Source organism: Cebidichthys violaceus, unplaced genomic scaffold, assembly GCF_023349555.1.
Source record: "Cebidichthys violaceus isolate CVI_PGR_0920_01 unplaced genomic scaffold, fCebVio1.0.p SCAF_10, whole genome shotgun sequence".
In the NCBI taxonomy this organism is placed as follows: Eukaryota; Metazoa; Chordata; class Actinopteri; order Perciformes; family Stichaeidae; genus Cebidichthys; species Cebidichthys violaceus.
This window is the reverse complement of record NW_027176263.1, coordinates 1,601,435-1,623,025: the sequence shown is the minus strand read 5'-3', so window position 1 is coordinate 1,623,025 and position 21,591 is coordinate 1,601,435. Positions and strand designations below refer to the sequence as shown.

Sequence of the window (21,591 nt, the reverse complement as noted above, 5' to 3'; positions counted from 1 at the left end):
AGTGGCAGCCTATAAGATTTGTGGTTTATAAACGGATATCAGCAGTTGGCTCTATGTGCACAACAGGCAGCAGGTCAGGGAAATAATCAGGAGAGTGGGGAGGAATGTTTTATTTGTCTAGACCATCGCTCTACGTTTGTTAAAATCTTACTAGCCGGAGGAAATTCTGCACGATATGATCTTAAATCTATATCACCATATTTATCTGTAGAGATACTGTAACCATCATCTTTACATGAGGACGTGGAATTTTCTCACCCCTTTTTTTGTTTGTCTGGATGAATTTCAGTTTGACTAGTTTAAGATTGTGGACCTCTGGAGTTAAATCTGAATGGCAGGTTGAACATCTGGTTAGAAGTCCTTGGATGTTGAAGGTATGCTTCGTTTAATGATATGGTATTCATTGAAGACTGTAATTGGAGCAAAGTAAGCTTGGTAAGAGATGTCCAACCTGAAGGCCGCATTCAGAACAACTTGAGTCTTTGGTCCAAATCCCCACTAACACCCAATATTTCCTCCCACATTACACTGACCAGCTACACGTGGCCGACCCAGCAGAGTCTACCTGGCTAACGTTTGCTTTCTCAACTCCCATGTCCATGTGGACGCCTCATGCTGCGACTGCCACTGAGGTCCAGTGTGCTCATATAGGTCTCATGTGTGTCTGCTTGGACTGCTGGTGCTGTGAAGGTGGCTCTGATGTGAGCAATTATCGTTGATCGCCTTGTAGGTGTGCTAACTGTTGTGCCTAGCAGGACCACAAGTGACAATTGTCAATTGGTATTAATGGGCAAAATGGACAGTATTGTTGATTTGGGGTATTCTGCTTTCTCAATTCCAGTTAAGGGTATTTAGATGTATGGACCAACAAATGACAGATCTGACAAATCCTTTCATGGCAAAAACATGTATAAGGCTCATCATTTTTTATTTTTAATCCAAAAATAAATGCTATTTTTACGGGTAAACACAGCGGGGGCAACTTCTTTCGGGCGAGTTTCTCTTTTGTCATAAGTACTTTCACATAGAACCAGAATATTATGCAGCAAAGAACTACTTTTTTTCAGAAGTTGTTAATTTCTCAGAGATTTTGCATCACGAATAAAGTCATCAACCAATCGCTTTGTGTGGAACGGATCTATTCAAGTCGTACACTATAGTGTACAAAGTCACGGAGGCTCCATAGTCGAAGCCACGCGAGCAAACTTAATTATTTCTTTCAACCTTGACAATGGCAGCGCATACCAGATCCACTTCTTCTGCTTTTTATACCTAAAGCCCTAACCATATACACTGCATAACTCACCCAGAGCTATTGATAAAAGGGAACTCAATAAAATAGCTCACAGTAGCTTAAGCTATACAGCAATTTACCTCTGACAAGACTGCCTGGGCAGATGCTGCTTTGGATCAATAAGACCACGATAGTTGGTTCTCTGCATGTTCAAATCTATTCACACCCTTTATTGAAAAAGTGTCACAAGAATCGCTTATTAGCAGGCAAGTATTCAGTATTTTTGTGTTGTTTATTCGCTCCTCGTGTGTAAAGGCCTAAAACTGATGCCCACAAGGTATTGTTTCGTGCTGCAAGAACAAAGTGTCATTTGCAGTAAAACATGTGTTCTTGTAACAAGCACGGTCCAGAAAAAAATAGAGGTAAATGGAGAAAATGCAATTAGCTGGAGATAATAAGAAACAAAGCTGATTATCATGCAGTTGTTGCCTTGCAAACAGTATTTTGCAAATCCAACTTGAGCAGTTTTTCCCCCTAATATTTAAAATATCAACTTATCACTTAAAAACTTTTTTTAATAAAGCTTAAACAATTAAAGTAATATGCCCTATTTCAGGCTTTCATTTCCCTCATAAACACAATATTATCAGCGACCCCATAGTCACAGATACACACTGACAGCATGGCACCAATACTCTAACATTTAAATATGTTTTCAAGCACACGTCTCAGTTTTTTTGTATTATACTTTTTATTTTTTTCATATGAAACAAATCAATTCTTCCAATGTCTTTTGAAGTGTGAAATGTCTTTTTAGCATGAATTCTCACAGTACATTCAGTTAATGTGGATCTGAAAGAAAACATCTTTGAACTTGGCACTTAGAAAACAACCACAAAGAATTGTCACCTTTATTGATTTAGAACAAAATTTACAAAGCTATTCAAACAGTCATTTTTTTAATACTTTTATGTTTTTTAAACTCAACTGTTGAGAATATTCAAAATACTCTTTTTTTTAATGTTGCTTCTCTCTCTCTTTGTACTTACAAATATGTACATTAAAGACGATGTCTTGTCACATATCGTCCCACTGACTCTTCATCACTGGTAATAAAAAGCCTTTTAAATGTGTTATTTATATCTCTTCACACTGTTAGCACTCTGTTTAGCGCTCCACTATCTGTTTGAGCTTGAGTGTCTGTGAGTGTTCGGTGTGCTCAGATGGATGTCCCGTGGCTTGGCTCACTGGCTTCTGGGATGGGTCCTCTTGGCACTGGTTGGTAGGACATTGGCATGGGTGTCTTGACTGGGCTCTGCCGGAAGAGCCCCCCATTGGGTGCCCTGTGTTTGCAGCGGATAGAGGGCATGGTGGCACTGCTGAGGGGCAGGGGCAAGGTCCTGCCAGTGGCTGCGCCCAGTGTCCTTCCTACCCCATGACCCTCCTGGAGGAAGGTGGACACAGAGAGCCGCGGCGGCCCCCGATGAGCTGGGTAGTCCCGAGCAGACAAGGCCTCTAGGGACTGGCTGGGCTGCATGCTGCCAATGTCCAGGGCAGAGATCTCGATAGACTGGCCTGGCAGCTGTTTGTGGGCCATGTCCTCGTCCAGGAGGCTGTTCAAACGATGGTGGACCTGTTCCAGGTTCACCTCTTTGTCCTAAGGATAGATGAAAAGAAAGGCAGAGCCACAGAGCGTGTGTGGAATAAAAGAGGTCAGGAGAAAGATTTTAATTGAAGGGAGAGCATGAATGTAATTAAAGAAGAGTGTGATAAAGAAAGAATGAATGTGCAGTGAAAGGGATTAGGAGGTTATAGGAAAGAATAGGACGGGGATAGAGAATGAAAGGAGACAGAGAAAGACAGGTTACAATGGTTGTTTCATCATCACCATCATGACCAGTTTACATGCAGTGCAGTCTACTTATTGTCATTATTTTTGTGCTCACAGGAATTTCAAGGGTGCTAAAATAACACTCTGGTTAGTTTCAACTTTATTGAAGAAACCCCAATATATTCATTTATGATATACTAGAATTTTTCAAGCAGCCCACATCAAGAGAGACATTATCTTAAAACACAAAATCTTGAATATGGGGTCGTAAAAGGTAATGTCTCCACTTCTGAAATGAACTCAAATGAAGATGTCTCTTCATGCAGAAGTGTTTAAATTTTCTCCACAATTAGGTGACCACACATCTGCATTGGGTGACTCTTGCATGAAGAGCATCTGCTGTTAACAAGACAGGCTCCAATGGACACACAGATCCAATGAATCAGACTCTGTGACACAGTAAATTCTAAAAGAAGACAAAGTAGTTCATGTCACTAGATCGAAATAATCTAAATTGTATTGAAGAATCTTTAAATCGATTCCTATTTTTTTCAAAATCACAAATATGGGAGAGGGGAGGGAGAAGCCAAATAAAAGGCAAATCATTATTTATCAGACACATATTGGCTGCACCCTGCCCTCCACACAGCAATGTTTTATTCCATCATCATGCACTTAAGAAGTCGAGCCACACTGAAGACAGACAAAACAAAAAAGCCACATAACAGGAGAGACCATGAGGTGAGATGACAAATGAAGCAACAACAATCTACCCCTCCTCAGCCCCATGCCCCGCCCCTTCACCCTGACACAGCCAATGACCATCCAGTACAGTAAGTCAGGCCTCTCCTGACCTGTGTCAAGAGCCTCGGCCTCCTCCCAGTCTCTCTCTCTGTCTGTCCATATGTGCCGCCTCCCTTCTGGTGAAGCGCTTGTTATGTCATTATATGTCAATGGACCAGAAACCCTTTCCAGACCGTAATCCTTAGTCACCTGCTGAAGATCATAGACAACGATACATAACCAAAACGGTCCCTTGTGAATCCGATCATTGACATATAATTGCAATTGATTACTACTTAGGTGATGAAAGCTATAGTTTGACATTTTGAGAAATACTCTGATTGGCTTGCCTCTCGAGAATTAGATGAAGCGATCTTTACCGCTCTCATGCCTGTGCGTTATGAAGTCAGGGGAGCAGTTTCAGGCGACCCTGGTTCCAGTTTGATTATTTTCTTTAGAGAAGATGTTAGGAAGCTGACAATTGGAGCACTTCCTTGGCTAGCCATCTCCTGGCTGTAGCTTCTTATGCAACTGGCAGATATGAGAGCGATATGAATTAGATATATACCGATTGCAATTTTCTTCACCGATTTCAGTTTTCAGATTTGTAAAAATTCAACCTACTGATTCCAATTCAAGAACTTTAATTGACAGCAAGGCAAATTTTTTTTTCACTACTGTCCCGAAGAATAATTGCAACTGCCCAAAATTCAGTTTAAACCTTCCTTGTTATTGCCATCTATAGTGGGTATTTGCATTAAATCACACAATTGAAATTATAAGGAAATAAATGATTGTATTTTAATTCTGTATTATTAGCTGCTTAGAGCTAGTGTGAGGAAATCAAATCAGCTGTGAAAAAAAATGAATTTTACAAAATTACTTTTCAACACATAACGCTATAATTTGACTAATGTATAAAATTCCTTTTTACTGAATATATAGCTTGAATGCATCAAAATGCGGTCACTGTGATAGCGCTGAGCAGCATGTCTGATTAAGTTGGTTGTCCCTCCACGGCTTATTTTTTTTTTTTTACAGTTGTGACAATTTGTGCAAATGCTTTGGCCAACGACACGTTGTGTGTGTGTGTGTGTGTGTGTGTGTGTGTGTGTGTGGCTGTAACATTACTGTCTCTGCCACTGTGTGCCGACTTTAAACTGTCATGTGGCACGTGTCTGTAAATTTGACCGGCAATAAATCATAAATATGAGACTGATCGGCTGAACATCAATCAGTGCATCTTTAATATTAATCACCTCATCTAACTCCCGGCACAAAAACAAAAAAGGCTATTCCCCAAAAGGTCAAACTATTCCTTTGTATAGCTGATGTATACAGCTTTGAAGTAGGTTTTGTTTAAAATGGCTGTCATAATGTCCACATACTGTATGTTTGTGCTGTCATGGTGCGAGCAATGCTTGGAACAATTTAAAGTGATACTCCACCCAAATCTTATGAATATTAAACACTTGTTCTGCACAGGCTTGAAAGGTGACTTTTCAAAAACTAAGTTTGTTGTGAAAGCTGCTGTAGTCAGCTTGAATTCATGGTAAGAAATGTCATCATCCTCAAATAACTGAAGAAATTGAAGGCTATTTAATTAAACAATGGTATAAAAGCTGCAAATTCTAACATTTAAAAGTTAATAATTATTAAGTATAATTAAGTGACATAATTCTTGCTTTATAAAAGACTTTATTCTATGTTGGGGTTGCAGCTAATGATATTTTTTAAATTAATTTGTAACCTCTCAATTAAGTTATTGATTGGTCTATTAAATGTCGAGCTGATTTTTTTTTATCTTAACTTTGTCAGGCAGTCTCATATAAATTGTTGCCAGATAATTTTCTGTTGCTCAACTAATCAGTTGTTTCTGCTCTAATCTACTTAAACATTGATTTAGTTTTTATCAACTAATAATCAACTCATCATTCCGGCAGTACTTACTTTTTACTATCAGATTTCAAGCCTGTAGAGGGTGGGTGTTTGATGCTCAAGGATAAAATGTTGGGTGGAAAATCGCTTGAAAACATGTCTACAAACGTACTAATGGAGCACATAACCATGATATTATACTGAAACATCACATCTAACACATCCTATGTTCTACAAATAAGGAGACAGGGATGTTTGTCTCTTGTGAATCTCACATGACAGCCGTATGTGGTTATTATTCGAGCAGCTGCACACAAAAACTGAAATAGGAATCAACAGCAGTAAGTCAAACTCAATGCGTCAAAAAACAGCACGGGTGGAGTTTGATTTACTGTGTCTTTTCAGGACAGGACTGGATCTTTAATGGTCGTCCTCAGCCAGTGATTCTTATTTTAATGTTGGGACTGTCAAGTCAAGCAAGTCAATGCTCAGATTCTTTGCTATCTGCTTTTGCTCACACTTTAGTTTAGGGATCCATGTCAAGCCTTAGTTGTCTGGACGCCTCATGCAGAGGGGCTGTCCAGTTGACAGCAGCGAGATGAAGTCGGAGCTCTAAAGCATTAAGACTTGAATGGATTAGCTAAAGAGAGCTATTGTACAACTGAAGCACTTATTGACTCAGAAGTACAATTTCAGTATGTGGTTTTGAATTTGCAATTCAACATTATGTACTGTTATCACTTCAGCTGCGGTTTTCTCACATGAGCACCAGAGACTGTGATTGTCTGTTTAGGCCCAAGTTTAGGCAATTCATGTTTTTATGTGTCAGTATGAGAGAATCACAGAGAGTGTGTTTGAGAGAGAAGCCTCAGAAGTCCCTAACAAAGCACCCCGACCTCTCTCCCAACATGAGAAGGAATGAGTAGATTGATCACATGATGTCTGGACTATCATCAGGGGCACACCTATTATAACTGGGTGTACTGCAGCTCTACTAAATCGGGGCTGGTGTCAGCGCCTGCTGGATCCATAAAGTAGAGTGTGGCAGTGGCGTCTCTGGGCAGGACCGGGGGGCCCGGGGGTCTGGGTCTCGACCAGGGTCTTGGTGGGGCAGGTGGACCCGTGGTGGCCACCATGGACCGGTTCTGGGTTAGCAGGCTTGGGACTGGGCCCTGGCCCGATGAGATGTCAGTTGTCACCTCTTTGGGCTGCTCTCTCCGGCATGGGTTGCTGTTCCACCAGGTCTCCAGTGCAGCCACAAGGAGGGCCAGCAGCAGCCCGGCAGCCAGGATGCAGAAGACGCCAGCAAAGCTGTGGAGACGCAGCGCCCGTCCCTCCGGCTGGGCGTCTGCATGGCTCTGCAGGTCACAGCGGCCTTTCCTCGGCCACCATTTCTGCTTCAGGATGTCAAGGTCCCCTTTTTCCTGAAGCTCCAATATCCTGTGGAGAAGAAACACAAGTGGTTATTTCACACAAGTGGGTGCAGAGTTTTGTGTAATGACAGCACACGGCATTGGACAAATCTGACATCATAATATTATAGCATCAATTCGGACATGTTAAATGCTGGTTAATTAAATGACAAAGACATGGGAGTAGCGTGTAGAAGATTAAATCATTTCTGAGGAGAAACATGAAGGGAAATTAATATAACTGCTCTGCATGACTATAATTACTTGATAATACTGTGTTAATGTACTGTAATAACATTGATTGTTAGCTAACTAAAGACCCAATGTGGCAATAATTGCATTAAAAGCTGCAGTTTGTGTTATTGACGCATTGGTTGAAACAATTTACAATTCCTTGCCAGAGCTCAATGACCAGTTTTATGTAAACAAGGCGAAGAAAAAGCGTCTCAGCTTCAACATTAATTGGTTTCAAATCAAATTGTATGCGTGGAAACAAAGATGATCAAATACTAGAGTCAGTTCATTAGTGTGCAGAGAGGAATGGATGTTTGTTGTTGAGGAGAATGACGACGACTGAGTTCAAACTGAGGCGAGACACTGAACCTGTCCCATCGGAGCGGTTAGCTTTCTGCATAGTCATTATTCATCCTCTTCAACAGTGACTGGCACATTCAGCCAAAGCCAAAGGAAGACAATGACTCAAAGCTTTTGACATTTACACTCATGGAACCCCTTCAAATATGCACTGCTTCTTTCCAGCAAGTTGTGTGTTTAAAAATCTTTCACCGAGGCATTGTTTGTAGTTTTCCTGGGGCAATCCTGCCATTTCGGATGTTGTTAACCATGAATTTACATTTTTTGTGTGCTGCCTATCAATTTTGTAAAACTGCACTGAAATTGTTTTCAGCAGCATATTTCTGCCTTGTCTGTGGAAAAAACTGATTAACCAAAAACAATGGACTGAAAATGTGAAATATTTACATCTCAGTCTTCAAGAGAAACTGTGATGAGAAATGTTTAAGTGCCATTGTACAGTATCTAGTCATCAGTCTGCATTAATACAAAAACTAATGTTGATTACAGCTTGGGTTTTATATTTGTAGCTCAAAGCCTCCTGGAGACACAGTAACCCCGCTAAAAATAGCTCCAGTGAAGCAAAAATCAAGAGCGAAAGATTCTTTGTGGAAATAGCAACTTTTTGGGTCAACCTTAACCTCCCGTACTTGTGTGCACTCACGATTTTCCTGTGCAATATAAGATTACTACCACTCAGTTATGGTTTTACCGCCAAATAAAGTTGTTTGATAATCTGGTTTAAATTTTGGCTCATTCACAAATTGTCTGACCGCTTGTATTTCATGCCCAGTTGGACTTGTTTTTAGGGATTGCTTCCCAAATCTCTGCAATTATTTTATGTGTACAATGTTATCAAAATTGCCAGAACTACGAAGAAAAAACCCAAGTTGTAATACACTGTGGTTTTCCTTAAATTAACATATCTGCTGGTTCCAGCTTAGCTAAAAAAATACCAACATACGTACTTCTGAGAGAAGAGGTCTCTGTAAGGACTGCCGTGCTGCAGGGCCATGCCGTAGCCTCTGGTGCTCATGCTGTTGCCTGCTACAGTCAGTGTGCAGTCATCATCTGTCAGAGCAGCGTACTCTACCACCGCCATGTCCCACAGAAAGGCATATGACTCCTGCTTTGCCTGGGTAGTTCAACAAAGGACATACAAAGGATTAAAACATGGAAGATGTGTTTTATAGCCGAGTGACACTAGCTTAGCTGAGAAACCTCTATACCACTATATAAGTGCACAAATAAAATAAAAAAACATCCTTCTTTAGTCATACCCCACGATCCAGAAGGAATCTACCTTTAAGTCAGGTGGAACATGTTATTTCACTGTTTAATGATATAAAAATGCTATTTTCACTAATAAGCTGCCCATTTGTGACATTTCCCCTTCATTGTCATGTCCCCCCCCAGCATCGTATACAGTATAATTATCACACTAATTAGCACATTATTAGATTTCTTTACAAAGTTTCTGAAAATAATAGCATCCTTATTTATTTCCCAGCTTTGCATTCCTCTAGATGTAGCATATTTTCAGAAACACAATCATGTGCTGTAGCCTCAAGCGCACACTGTGGAGAATATGTAGAACAGCTACAGCTGAAAATCCGTGTGAAATCCTTCTGGACCCTTTCTGTTTATTTTGTATGCACTTCTCTGGCTTTCTTCCCCGTGGTGTCACTACAGCCTACGTCTTCTACGATAAGGCTGTGCTCTCAACAAATACAGCTGAGCAGAATTTTCACCTCACATCTCATTAGGACTGCACAGGGCTCTCAAGTTCACTCAGCTTTGATAAATAAACACATACCGGAGACATCACATTACCAACAAACTATAAAACCGATGTCAGACTGAGACACTTGCAGTATTTTGTGGGCTTTGAGAAGCACTGTAGTAATTCAGCAACTGACTAAAATGGCTTCTTCTCTTCAAATATGTTTGAAGTGGGATCTAAATCTGAGAATATTAGTTTTCAATGAATGTATGTGTAATGCAAACTGGCCTGACTACGCTGAATGCAGTTAGCTGCTTAAATAATAAAGCGGTTTAATGACAAGTGCATTATGTTAAAAACTCTGTAATCTGTTTAATTAAGGATTATTCTTCAATCTGGTGTTTGTGTGTGTTGATTTATCTGTTAAAGGAAAAGTGAGATGCATGAAATATGAATTCAGTACCACACTGTTTTCGAGAATAATTGAAAACCTTCACAATTCACTAGATTAAAAGTACCACTTTTCTCACATGCCTCTGTGAATCAGGAACAGTAATTATTTAACTAACTCGCGTTTTGTTCCTACGTGGCGGTGTGAAAGTAAAAATCTTTATTTCATTAGCATCAAGGCTGAACATATGTTTTGCAGTATTCTCTCTCAGCTGAAGATGTAATTACATTATGTTTTTAAATAATACCGTGACTATTTTAATAAACGTATCAAATCATGTTTCAAATAATAAACTCTTCAGAAACAACTGATTTGATTAAATCTAACTTTTCATATCGCTGTTTGAGGATATGAAGTTTACAAAGATGCCTACAGAAGTCCAACAACAGCAGCATTAGTATAAAGTGTTCTGACAACATTTTATTAATGAATACCAAAATAAATATTCACCTTCTTGATTCCCTCGGATGGGCTGGAGACGGAGTTCTCAAAGGCGTTGTTCTTGTTGATGGTCTTCCAGAGCTCAGCAAATGTGCTGTCTTGCTCCAAAGGGTTGGTTCCTTTAGCCTGGAAATACTCGTACACAGCCGAGTCCCTGACCGTCCCGTAAACAAGGTCCACCTGCTTGGACAGGTCCTGGAACGACCTATAGTTAGGGTCAAATTAGCGAGTTAGTTTAAATGATTTAGGAAAACTGGAAATAATCCTTTAAAAATATTGTACAGAAACACAATTATATGACTAGCTGAAGGAACATGACTGGTGTCAACATTTAAGTACATGTATCGAGCTAAAATGACTGCCAAGCAGTTAAGCCCCCGCCAGCCAGTCATATAGCAGTTTACGTCTATTTCTGTCCAAATTGTAATCACTTCATTGTTTTAATCCTATTAGCATATGAATTCTTGAGTTATGGTTGTCATTAAGAAGTCAGAGTAAAGTATGCTATAAAATGTCATAGTATAGTGTGTCAAAAAAAGTCATATAGAATATATAGTATAGTATGTCACTAAAACTAATTAAAAAGTTGGCGTAAAGTATGCCATAAAAAGGTCATAGTATTGTCACTAATTTGAAATAAAAAGTAAAAGTATAAAAAACTAATTTGACCTAAAAAGTCAGTATAATGTGCCATAAAAAAAGTCAAAATAAAGTGTCAAATATTTTTCATAAAAAGTTGTAGTTATAGTATGTAATATATGTAATAAATAAGTCATAGTATAGTGTGTCATAAATGTATCATCAAAAGTCAATGTATATTGTGTCATGATATTTCCATAAAAAAGTCATAGTATAGTGTTCCATAAAAACAATATTGTGGAGTGTCGTGAAGTTTTCATCAAAAAGTAATAGTATAGTGTGTCATGAATTTTTCATAAAAATTCATAGTACAGTATGTCATGAAAAGTCATAGAATAGTGTGCCATAAAGGTCATAGTATAATGTGTCACAAAAAGTCAGACTGAAGTATGCCATAAAAAAGTCATAGTATAGTGTCATGAATTGTCAGAAAAAAATCATTTAAAAGTCAGAGTAAAGTATGCCATAAAAAGGTCATAAAAACGTCTTAGTGTAGTATTCCTGCCTCAGTTTTCAATGTAATATCAGGAACTGTAATGTCCCTTAAACTTGGCTAAATCCAGGAATATCGGTCACTGCAATTCAACCGTGACTCTTCTTCTTCATACTGATCAGACAGAACGGAAGACTCTGGCAAGAAGAGAGTAGAAGGCGTGTGCTTTACGTAGAATAATGTCAATTGCAGAAATGGAAGGAGCTGACGGGTGATTGCATTTCAGTGGAGTTGTAGTGTTAACCTTCTACTATTTCATGTGACAAATACATTGAATGAAAAAATCTGTGCTTCATCTTTTAGCCGCTCAATTAAATAAAAACATTGGTATTATTTTAATAATATGTAAGCACCAGGACCAACCAGCAAACCGGGCGCAACAAGACCACAGGGTAAAAGTTAGCGTGCTAGTAACACAGAGTGGCATATAGTCTAGCACATTAGCCTAGCATATTAGCCTAGCGTCTTTGCCTTACTTAGCATGGTTGCTTCAAGCTATGTCAGGAACATTTGGTCAGCCTCAGGTCCATCCACACTCCACCACTATGTCCATCTTTGGATAGCTGGAGCCACCCAACTGTGAGCTTCAATTTTGCTTCCTTTAGAAAACTATGGGTGACGTCACGGAGACAACCTCATGTTTTGGACCGAACAGTGAGAGAAACTACTGACTAGATATTGCATTGTCTCCATCTTATTCTGTCAGAATAAAATGTCATCTTTACTGCAACGAGTACAATATTCTGCTTGAATAATAACTATACAGGCACATGTTGCACTACATATTAGAGATAACATTAGAAATATTTAGATTGCTGGAGTAACTAGAACTTATAAAAGAGGTGGAAGGTGGAAGAAAAGTAGATACTGTTTATACACTGAGGATATCTGTCAGCCATTTATCCTTGTTTGCCTTTTGTTTCTCTCAAAGCAGTGCAACATACATTTACATTTGCAATCAATACAGAGAGGTCCAAGGTTCATTAGCTATAATGGCTGAACAAAGACTGAAATAAGCAAAATACCAATCCCACACACCGACCACATTATGTATCCCTCTCTGCCATGCACAGCTACAGAGACAGCTTGTAAAGGATATAATTTTCTTTCTTTTTGTGCACATCACTCATTTCTAATTTCTAATTTCCAAAGGCTCTTAATGACAGGCGGTACAGTTGGTCATCATGGTTATATTTAGCTAAAATAAATGCAAAATTGACCATAGCAGTAACGATTAAAGCAACTAAACAAAAACAAAAGGCTTCAGAAAAATAGTTAACTGAATTAGCATTAATCCATGTAATATCCTGGAGGACAACAAAGTTATGAAACTAATCTGACTCTTTTGCTCCCTCTCACACAAATAATAGTTTTATATTGCTGTGAGCCAGGAAAGAAAAACACTGTTTCACCTCTGTGTCCCAAGGCGTAGGTGTTTTGTCAAGGCTTATGCACAGAAAGAACAAACAAAAGAGGAAAAAAAGCCATGCAGTGTTTAAAGAAAACGTCTAATATGCAAATAATGGCTTAAGTAACCATACTATTTTCAGACTAAGTTGTTAATTGTTTCCCCCAGTACACCAATTTAATGACTAATGCACACTTTGAAACAGGCAAGGGCAATCACACATGCCCACAGACTCAGTGGGAAGCATTTTCATTTACTGCAAAAGGAGGTTATATAGTCTTATATGGTCTGTAGTAAAGCAGTATCTGTAGAGAAACAGACTTATGGCAGAAAGACAAGACGTTCATTACAAGAATGACGCAAAAAAACAACTTTTGATGTTTTTTAAAATGAAAGGAGCAGGACTGCACTCTTACTCCATCTGTTTTTTATTGTTTAAGTAATATCTGTCACAATCTTCCCAAGGTTTGGACATAGCGGGAAGACTTTTCCACTATTGCAAATTTCGAGGTATCCGCCCTCATTTCATAGTAGATCTTTGGCCACCAGGTACAATTAAAATCTAAGTTATCATCTTTATGAAATGAGACATTACATTTATAGATGAGCTTGCCAAGTTAGAGCAAAGTGTGATAAAATGATGGCGCCTAAAACTGAACAGTGAGTGAACCCTCCAGGCATAGTGCAACTGGAGAGGAAGATTAAAAAAAAAAAACTGCCTATAATAATACAGCAATCCACATTCTCATAGTTCTTTTGCTCCCATACTTGGGTTCAGACAGCACAGCTCTTCCACCTAAACCACAATACTCCAAGGCAGCAAGGACATGGTTTTGTGGGCATTGTGTAAACATTTCGGCAAGTACCTTTCCTTTTCCAGTCTGCTCATTTACATGCAATTAATGAGTAACCAGTTTACTGTCTACTTTCTCCGGTAAACAGAGATAGGGGATTAGGGAAACCTGATTTCCCCAGGTAGATTTCCCCTTGAGAACACTGATTTCCCTGCCATGTATATGGGAAACCATTTTCTAATCTGTTTTTTTAAAACTACACATGTGCATGACAGAAGACTGCAGCCAGGGAAAGTAACAGCTGAGCAGCTGGATTAAAGGAGAGATAACAGCAGAGCGATCCGTCTTTGTATTTAAACTGATTCCTCCTAATGTCCGATTAAAACTAACAGAAAGTTGACTATTTACACACACACACACACACACACACACACACACACACACACACACACACACACACACACACACACACACACACACACAGAGCATCTTTCATTACTAAAGTTATAATTAGTGAGCCATGCTTTCAAAATAAGGCCAGGCATAAGGGAAACTGATACTGACCTGCTGCATTACTGTGTCCGGTTATTACACATGTTCTTCACATACCTGCATAACCTGGTTACTTACCCAGGATGATGGGAAACGCAACATATTGTCTATGTAAGTGTCCTGCACTATATGTCCTCCAATGTTCCTTTTGCCCAAAAGCAAAGGAAGGGATTTTTATTTCTGATCGTAAATAAAGAAAAAATTCCATTTTCCCTAATACCTGAGCTTCAGGTTGGATCTGAAGTGTTGTGTCTTATCCCTGTATTAAAAAGAAGCAATCACTTCTCTACACTTCACTGCTCTGATGTGACCCCAGGCATACAAATTTAGGAGAAAAATCAGATCCTTCAAAAATGTTAATCATCCTGTTCCATATATCCATTGAATTTTTTCACTAAACATACTAGAAAATTGAAGTCAGGGTCACAAAAGATTTTCCACAAATGTGTTCACAGCTATTTTTTTTTTATATTTTGCACACATTTAGCTGAGTATTCACTCACAAAGATTATGTAATTGGGAAGTGGAGCAGCAGAGTTAATTTGAATGCATTGCTGCTAAGTAAGAGTGTCTTATGCATGTCAGGAAAGCAATGAAGTACTAGTCTCCCCTAAATTACATTGATTTGTTCTTCTCGCAAAGGAAAGCTACGAGCAAGCTATTGAATTATATGCTTTTTTTATTTTTAAGTGTATGCAAATGACTATACATCTCAGGTTTTATTGCCTTAAATCTACAGATTTTCTAAACAATCGATTTAGATTAGCTAAGAGCTGAATCCCACACAGGCTACGAGTTCTCTCTTCACAGCTGAGCTGTGAGCTGCTTAGCATTCGCCCCCCCCCCCCCCCCCTTACATGTCCACATGTGGCTATTTGTTCAACAGAAGACGGACCCAATGCAATCAAATACCTCTCTGCCCCTTCTTCAGGGAGAGACAGCACACCAAATTGGATTCACTGACAAATAGCATTTGGACTGAGGACAGGTTAGTTGTTAGGCAGCGGGTCAAAAATTACAAAAAAGCAGACAGACCAAACACCAAATGCAGCTGATGAGAGATGCACTCATATGGACATTCAAGCCAGCACCTGTCCCTGTGGTTAAATATTGTAAAATATACTCTATGAAACCTCAAGAACACCACACACTCTGTACAGCATTAAAAAACTCCTCTGTGTTTCCACTAAACAAAGACCTCACTATAATAGAAATAGTTCACGAGATACTACATACATTCAAGGCTGATGCACACAATTCAGTTCAATTCATTTGGATAGCCCAGTATCACAAATCATACATTTTACTCCCTCTCCAAAACAAACCCTTTAACGGTGGAAAAAAAGAAGATACCTCAATGATTATATGAAAGCCTTCAAGGGGTAACTCAACTCTTACACATCGAAGTCTGTTTAACAAAGTCTGTTTTCTCGGGGAGTACTACTGCATATGTGTAAAGGTTGTATAAAGCCTTTTGCGAAATGGTGAGTGAATTCTGGGCGTATGGGATAGACAGAAGTGAAGTCAGAACTCCATAGCATGCATTTGCTGCCACTAGCATAGCACACCAAAATCTGCAACTGAACGGTCGGCTGTGAGGCTGCATTGTGGGTAATGTAGGCACCAGCTTTAAAAAAGAAAAAAGATAAACACAATATCTCAAGTTCTGATGTTTCGATTTTTTTTTCTCATTTTAAACTGCAATGCAAAATCGTTTTCAAATTTGAGAAAATACACAAATATTTAAGACAGTCCTTGTCCCATAAAGTATACGTCAGTGGATCAATTACTTCACTTATTGAGATCATACAGTACATATCTTCATATTGCACACAATACTTGATAGAGGACCGATCCGGAATATTTTAACGTACAATATCAGATGAAATAAAGGCGATGAAAAAATATCCTTCATTTTTTTAAATAGCGTTTTGTCCACCTCAGCCTGCTTTTGTTCCAGCATGTGCTCTACACTTCGAGCATTTCACTGCATACTATAACAGTGAAAAATAAAGTGTGTGAATATGAAAAATTATTTGATGCACTGGCGATTAGCTCTGTTTTGGCACCCGGGCTGGCAAAATTTGCTGAGCTTGTATGATAACAAAACTGACCGTCTCTTTCACTGCCCCCGGCTGCAGGTCATATCAGCTGTATTTAATGTTAATTCCATGAGTAACTTGATGACAGACCAAAATGAAACTGTCTGGTTTATGTGCTGCTGCAGCAGGTGTCTGTACTCAGCCAAAAGAAAAAATGAAATAAAGCATCACTCCGTAACTCTGTAGTTCAAACAACTTCAACCGAGTGAGAAGTCTTCTCTCTAGTGGATCACTTTATATCGATTTCAGGAGTTTCATTCTTCCACTTGCAAAAAATATGGTGTGTCAAATCTAGAAGGCTACAGCTGTTATTTCAGTGTGTCAGACACACATTTAATCAAGATTCAGGCAAATATGATTATGATATCAAAAGACTTGGATGGAGATTTGGGCCAAAAACCAATGTTTAAAGCATTTACTATTCCCACTGTGAGAATAATAACAAAGAAATGGCGTTTGACATTCAAGGTAAATTCCGGCGATAATAGCGCCTCGATGATACTACTTTAAAGCACATGCAGCGTAAACACATCTGTTCCTTTTTGCAATTTAAATCTCTTGTTGTGTTGAGGTTCCACAATAAGAGTGACAGCTGCATTATGATGCATTTCACACAGTGTAAACATTAAGATGCAGTGTTGTGCCTTACCGGACTGCATTGTCCATGCGTGACACTGTGAGGTAGGCAGCCAGGTTTGCTGTGTAGGACGAACAGACAATGAGAGTGAAGAGCCACCAGCTGCCCATGACAATACGCAGAGCCACTGATCCCAGGATGGAGTCACTGCCTGTGGAGGAGCAGTTACAAACACATGGGTATAAAAACATCATCTCATATCCCTGCTCTAGTGTGAATACAAAAACACAATATGCACTGCAGTCCCATTTATGCAACACATTTGTATATGTTGTACATCTCATGTGGAAGTTCTAATACTGCCAAAATGTGTAGGCATGATTTATTAATATCTGTTTCTGTTAATGTATATATTATGAGAGGGACAAGAAAAGAAAGGCTTTTTTAATATTAATACCTGGTGTTTTCAGTCACTAGGATTATTTTGTGCATTTCAAACAAGCTTTTAAGAGATTGGTCATCGAGATGAGAAAACAGACATTACAATTTTCTGTGTGTGTCTGTATAATAATAATATGATTGTTCCTGTACAGTAGTCATAATTTATCATAAAAAAGGGATTTTACAGTGTCTTTATGCATGTCTATAACAATGATTTTCCACAAACCATGCTCCTTTCTCTAGGTTTCAAAATATGTCCATACCATAAATCTTATTAAAATATTTAATGGTCAAGCAATTATTGGGCAGTCCTCTACTGAAATGCACATTTAACATAAAGTACCCACCACTTTGTGTTAAATCTGCTGTATATTGTAATTTTTCTCACTTTTGAGATAATAATCATACTTGAATGAGCTTGTGACCCAAAGTGAAAAGCAGCGCTTGCTTGCTCCCTCATTACCACCACTGAGGTGCTCTTAAGCAAGGCCCTTAAGCTCATCTGCTCCAGTGTAGCTGCTCAGTGGCCAGCAGATCAGACTGTGGTTGTTCTGGACAGCTTCTGGGTGTTAGTGGAGCAGTTGACTGCATGCATATGATGATTTTGTGTTTCCACCCCTTATCTTCCCAAGAAAGTGTATTCAAAACCATTTAGTCTGCACTGTTTCTTGCACACTTTTATATTCTATTACTCATCCAATCCAGTTTTATTAAAGAGAGCAGTTCTCCGTTATATATTTTTTTTCTTCCTGTCCTTTCGATGTTCTTTCCTCTGTGTATTTAATCCTTTGTCCTTCCATGTTTTCTTTGAGGAGAATAGACTGGTTCGTCACATTAGCTTTTCTATCTTCACATCATCATGTCATACCGACTCTTTCTCTCCAAACATCCAACAGCATTTGAGGTGCATGAGAAAAATGTCAGCACACATTCCAATTTTGAAGAGTAAAGCCATAGAAATGTCATCTGAGAGATTCAGGAGTGTGAAATGTAATGAAAACATATTTGCCTAAAAGTGTCACAATCAACACAGCTGTGCCCTTAGGACAGTTTGGGGGAAAAAAAAAACTGAAGTCCTTGTCAGATGCATAGCACTCCGGCATCAGTCATTTTTATTACATATGGCTTTGACGGATTTCGTAAGGTCATCGAGTGGGAAATGTGCATCTTGAAACTTTACTGGATCCTATCCTACTGCAACCGTCCACTGTGATGCAGTCTCTTTCATCTTTGAAATAAATAGTTTCAACTGAATTTTCATCAGTTCTCGTATACAAATTCAGATTATGTCCCACCTCTAACCGACCTCCTTATGGAAGGAAAGAAGGGCAGTCCCTTTCTGAAAAAGGCAGTGAGGAAAGTTAGTGTGTCTGTGGGTGGATAGTTTAATCTGCATGAACATAGAACAAAACCCAGTCAAGTGTTGGCATATCATTATGCAATCATTGGAGGCTTACGGTTGCCAAGTTTATGCTCTCTGAAAATGGCACACAATGCATCAGATGTCAGATCCATATCAAAGCGACCTACGTCATCTCGAGAAAAAATGCAATCCACTTGACTGAAACAGAAAGTGGCGACGTTGGAACGCAAGCCAGAACCCAGGAGGAAAAAAGAGGCAGAGAGAAGAGATGGAATTTAGCTTCTCTTGAAATATAGTGGCTGCTGGGTTAAAAGAGGCTCATAGGCAGTGTGCCAGACTTTGATAGATGCTGTTCAGGCTACAACATCAGCTGCTGAAGAAGTCATTTATCCAAACCGGACATACCTGGATCACCACCAGACCTAAAGATGGGATATTCTCCTTGACAAGGGCACCTTTAGAAAATGCTATGGTGGGCGTTGTGCCTCAAACTGACTCACTACTGAATCAGCATTTGTTTACCGACATCCAAAATGTGCATTTTCATTGATTGGACCCCTTTTATATTAATATTCTGTCCTTAATCCCTTGAAGTACTTTTTGGTGCTTTTTAAGCTAGTATTCTGCTAAGATTCAGGGCTGTATATTTAAGGACTCCTTGGTTGGTGCTTAGTCTCCAAAGATCAGCATCACTGAAGGTCAACAGGAGGAAACAGACAAGTGTTAACCAGTAAGAGGTTGGTGTATGATTTGGTAGACTGAAGACCTGCCATGTCTTGGCCCTCCTATATATAACATATACATACATTTGCATCCACTGTCCTTAGACTTAAACTATATAACCCACCTTGTTGAACAAAAGCACCGTAGACGATCCAGATGGCGCTCTGTAGTGAAGTGGAGACAGAAGGCGGCGGGTGACCTCCCGCATTGTTCTGGCAGCGCACTGCCTGGATGCGCCTGAGCAGGAAGATCATAATGCCCACCACAGGGATAGCTGCCGCAATGCACGCCCATACTGCCAAGTCAAATGGTGCCAGCAAAGAGAAAATGTTGATCTTTTCCTCTGACTTGCGCATCAGGATTCCCACGGAGTAGTCCAGATAGCGCTTGCTGAAATCCACCACACTCTCACGCTCCGGGGTGATGGTGATGGCTGATATGGCCAAGTCAGCTCGCTGCGGAGGGAGACTCATATGTTTTAGTAACTTTATAACATTTCTTTTTGAAACAACATAATATGGCTAGGACTGTATGTTGTTAGACATTCAAAGAAACTCTAGCATACTTGACCTCAATGAACTGATTGATGTTTTGTCACCTTTGAGGAGAATTGTTTCAACAACACTTTAAAAACTTATGGAGGACTTCAAATACTCCTTAGCAAAAGAAACGTTGGTGACCCTGTGATCTTTGCTCTTTTGTCTCCAACATGCTGCATTTTCAGTTTTCAAATGAGCTTCCTTTATTAATCCATAAAAGAAGGGACCAGTCCATGTTTTCAATTTCAAAATGCACGTATCAGACAATTTCTCATTACACCTTTATGCTATCATCAGGAGGAAAACCTTGTGATTTTCTGACACAATGATCTTTCATCAGCATCATTCATCTACCCAATACATTGTTGACTTTTAAGCTAATAACCAAGGACTTCCTGAAGGTTTTAATTTCAGAGTGCTTTCTCTCTAAATAATTAAGTTCAAAGTATTTCCACTCTGCATTCTCTTGCTGTTGTATGTTGAAATATATGGGTGAGAGTTTAACAAAATAAAATTGAATAGCATTTCATGAAGTTAACAATGTAGCTTATATACAGCACATACATCTGAGATTGAAATAATTTACTTAGCCACTATGTGATGAAAAACAAGTAAACTTTTAAATCCATCCAGGGAGTTAAAATCTAATTATCATCATGACCCACAACAGCATTTGTCGAGGTCTCAAACTTTATCAGTCGTTCCAAAAAGCAGAACTCAGACCCAGTTCAATCAATCTGTGATGTCACCCACTGGATGTGCAGATAGAGTGCAATGCTTTTTCTAATCTTTTCTACTTTACTGAGCCTTACAATTGGGGTCCCATTTCAAAATAAGACCATGTGGCCTGAGTCCCAGAAAAAAAAAAAGATTTTGACTGAAATCTGGACATTGATTAATTGAGATAAAAAGAAAACACACCAACCTTGCCAATGAGCTCTCCTATCATGCCATTCCAGGATCCATTGGGAAGTGCTGAGCCGTACTTCCCATCTCCGACTTGGTAGATGTCATACTTGAAGCCAAGGATCTTGGCCAGGGCGTCCAGGACATCAATGGAGAAACCCTTGTATCTCTTGGGTTGGCCCAGAATATTCTCTGCTACCATCACAAAAGGCTCCTCCTGTTTGAATAAATATTGGACTTTTTGGATAATACATCACTGACAATGGTAATGCAGAGGAATGTGAGGATTTCATCTCTAAGCCCTCGTTTTATCCTCGAAATTTGGAAAAGAGTAGAGTATGTGCACTTAATCACAGGCACGTCATTTATCAAGATGCACCATAATCTCCTCGGGGCCGGATTGGCGAGCGAAGCGAGGACACATTCAGTCATCTAAAGAACTTTGGGGTGACACCTTTATGAAGAGCTTCTAAGGTGATCTAAGTTAAACTTCATCATAATAAAATAGTTTCCTCAGCAACTGTTGACCTGTAACACATGACGCCATGGCAACTGCTATGGTTAATCAACGTGGAAATTGCTATTTCAAATTTATTGCACCCCACCATGGTTCTTCTTTATGAGTTGAAAGTGTCAGGGCAGAATTAAATAGGTAAAGGAGGAGTAAAGAGAGCTGAAGATGACAGGTGGAGAGGGACGGAGAAGAGAGGAGGTGTTGAAGTGGGCAG

At 39.3% G+C, this 21,591-nt stretch overlaps 1 protein-coding gene across 2 annotated transcripts in view; it reads right to left on the bottom strand.

Moving 5' to 3' along the window:
* Positions 1–1,509: 1,509 nt before the first annotated feature.
* Positions 1,510–21,591, bottom strand: part of grid1a (glutamate receptor, ionotropic, delta 1a) — a 195,390-nt gene continuing 175,308 nt past the window's right edge. Inside the window, exons 10-17 of one of the 2 annotated variants that reach the window (XM_068719898.1) lie at positions 20,883–21,080; positions 19,543–19,873; positions 16,964–17,102; positions 10,336–10,531; positions 8,680–8,846; positions 6,926–7,166; positions 3,920–4,061; positions 1,510–2,891 (exon numbers count right to left, since the gene is read on the bottom strand). In XM_068719898.1, the coding sequence (XP_068575999.1) occupies positions 2,479–2,891; positions 3,920–4,061; positions 6,926–7,166; positions 8,680–8,846; positions 10,336–10,531; positions 16,964–17,102; positions 19,543–19,873; positions 20,883–21,080 (1,827 nt within the window). In that variant the 3' untranslated portion in view covers positions 1,510–2,478. The remainder of the gene's footprint in view (positions 2,892–3,919; positions 4,062–6,925; positions 7,167–8,679; positions 8,847–10,335; positions 10,532–16,963; positions 17,103–19,542; positions 19,874–20,882; positions 21,081–21,591) is intronic. The other variant, XM_068719906.1, reaches the window with a different exon arrangement.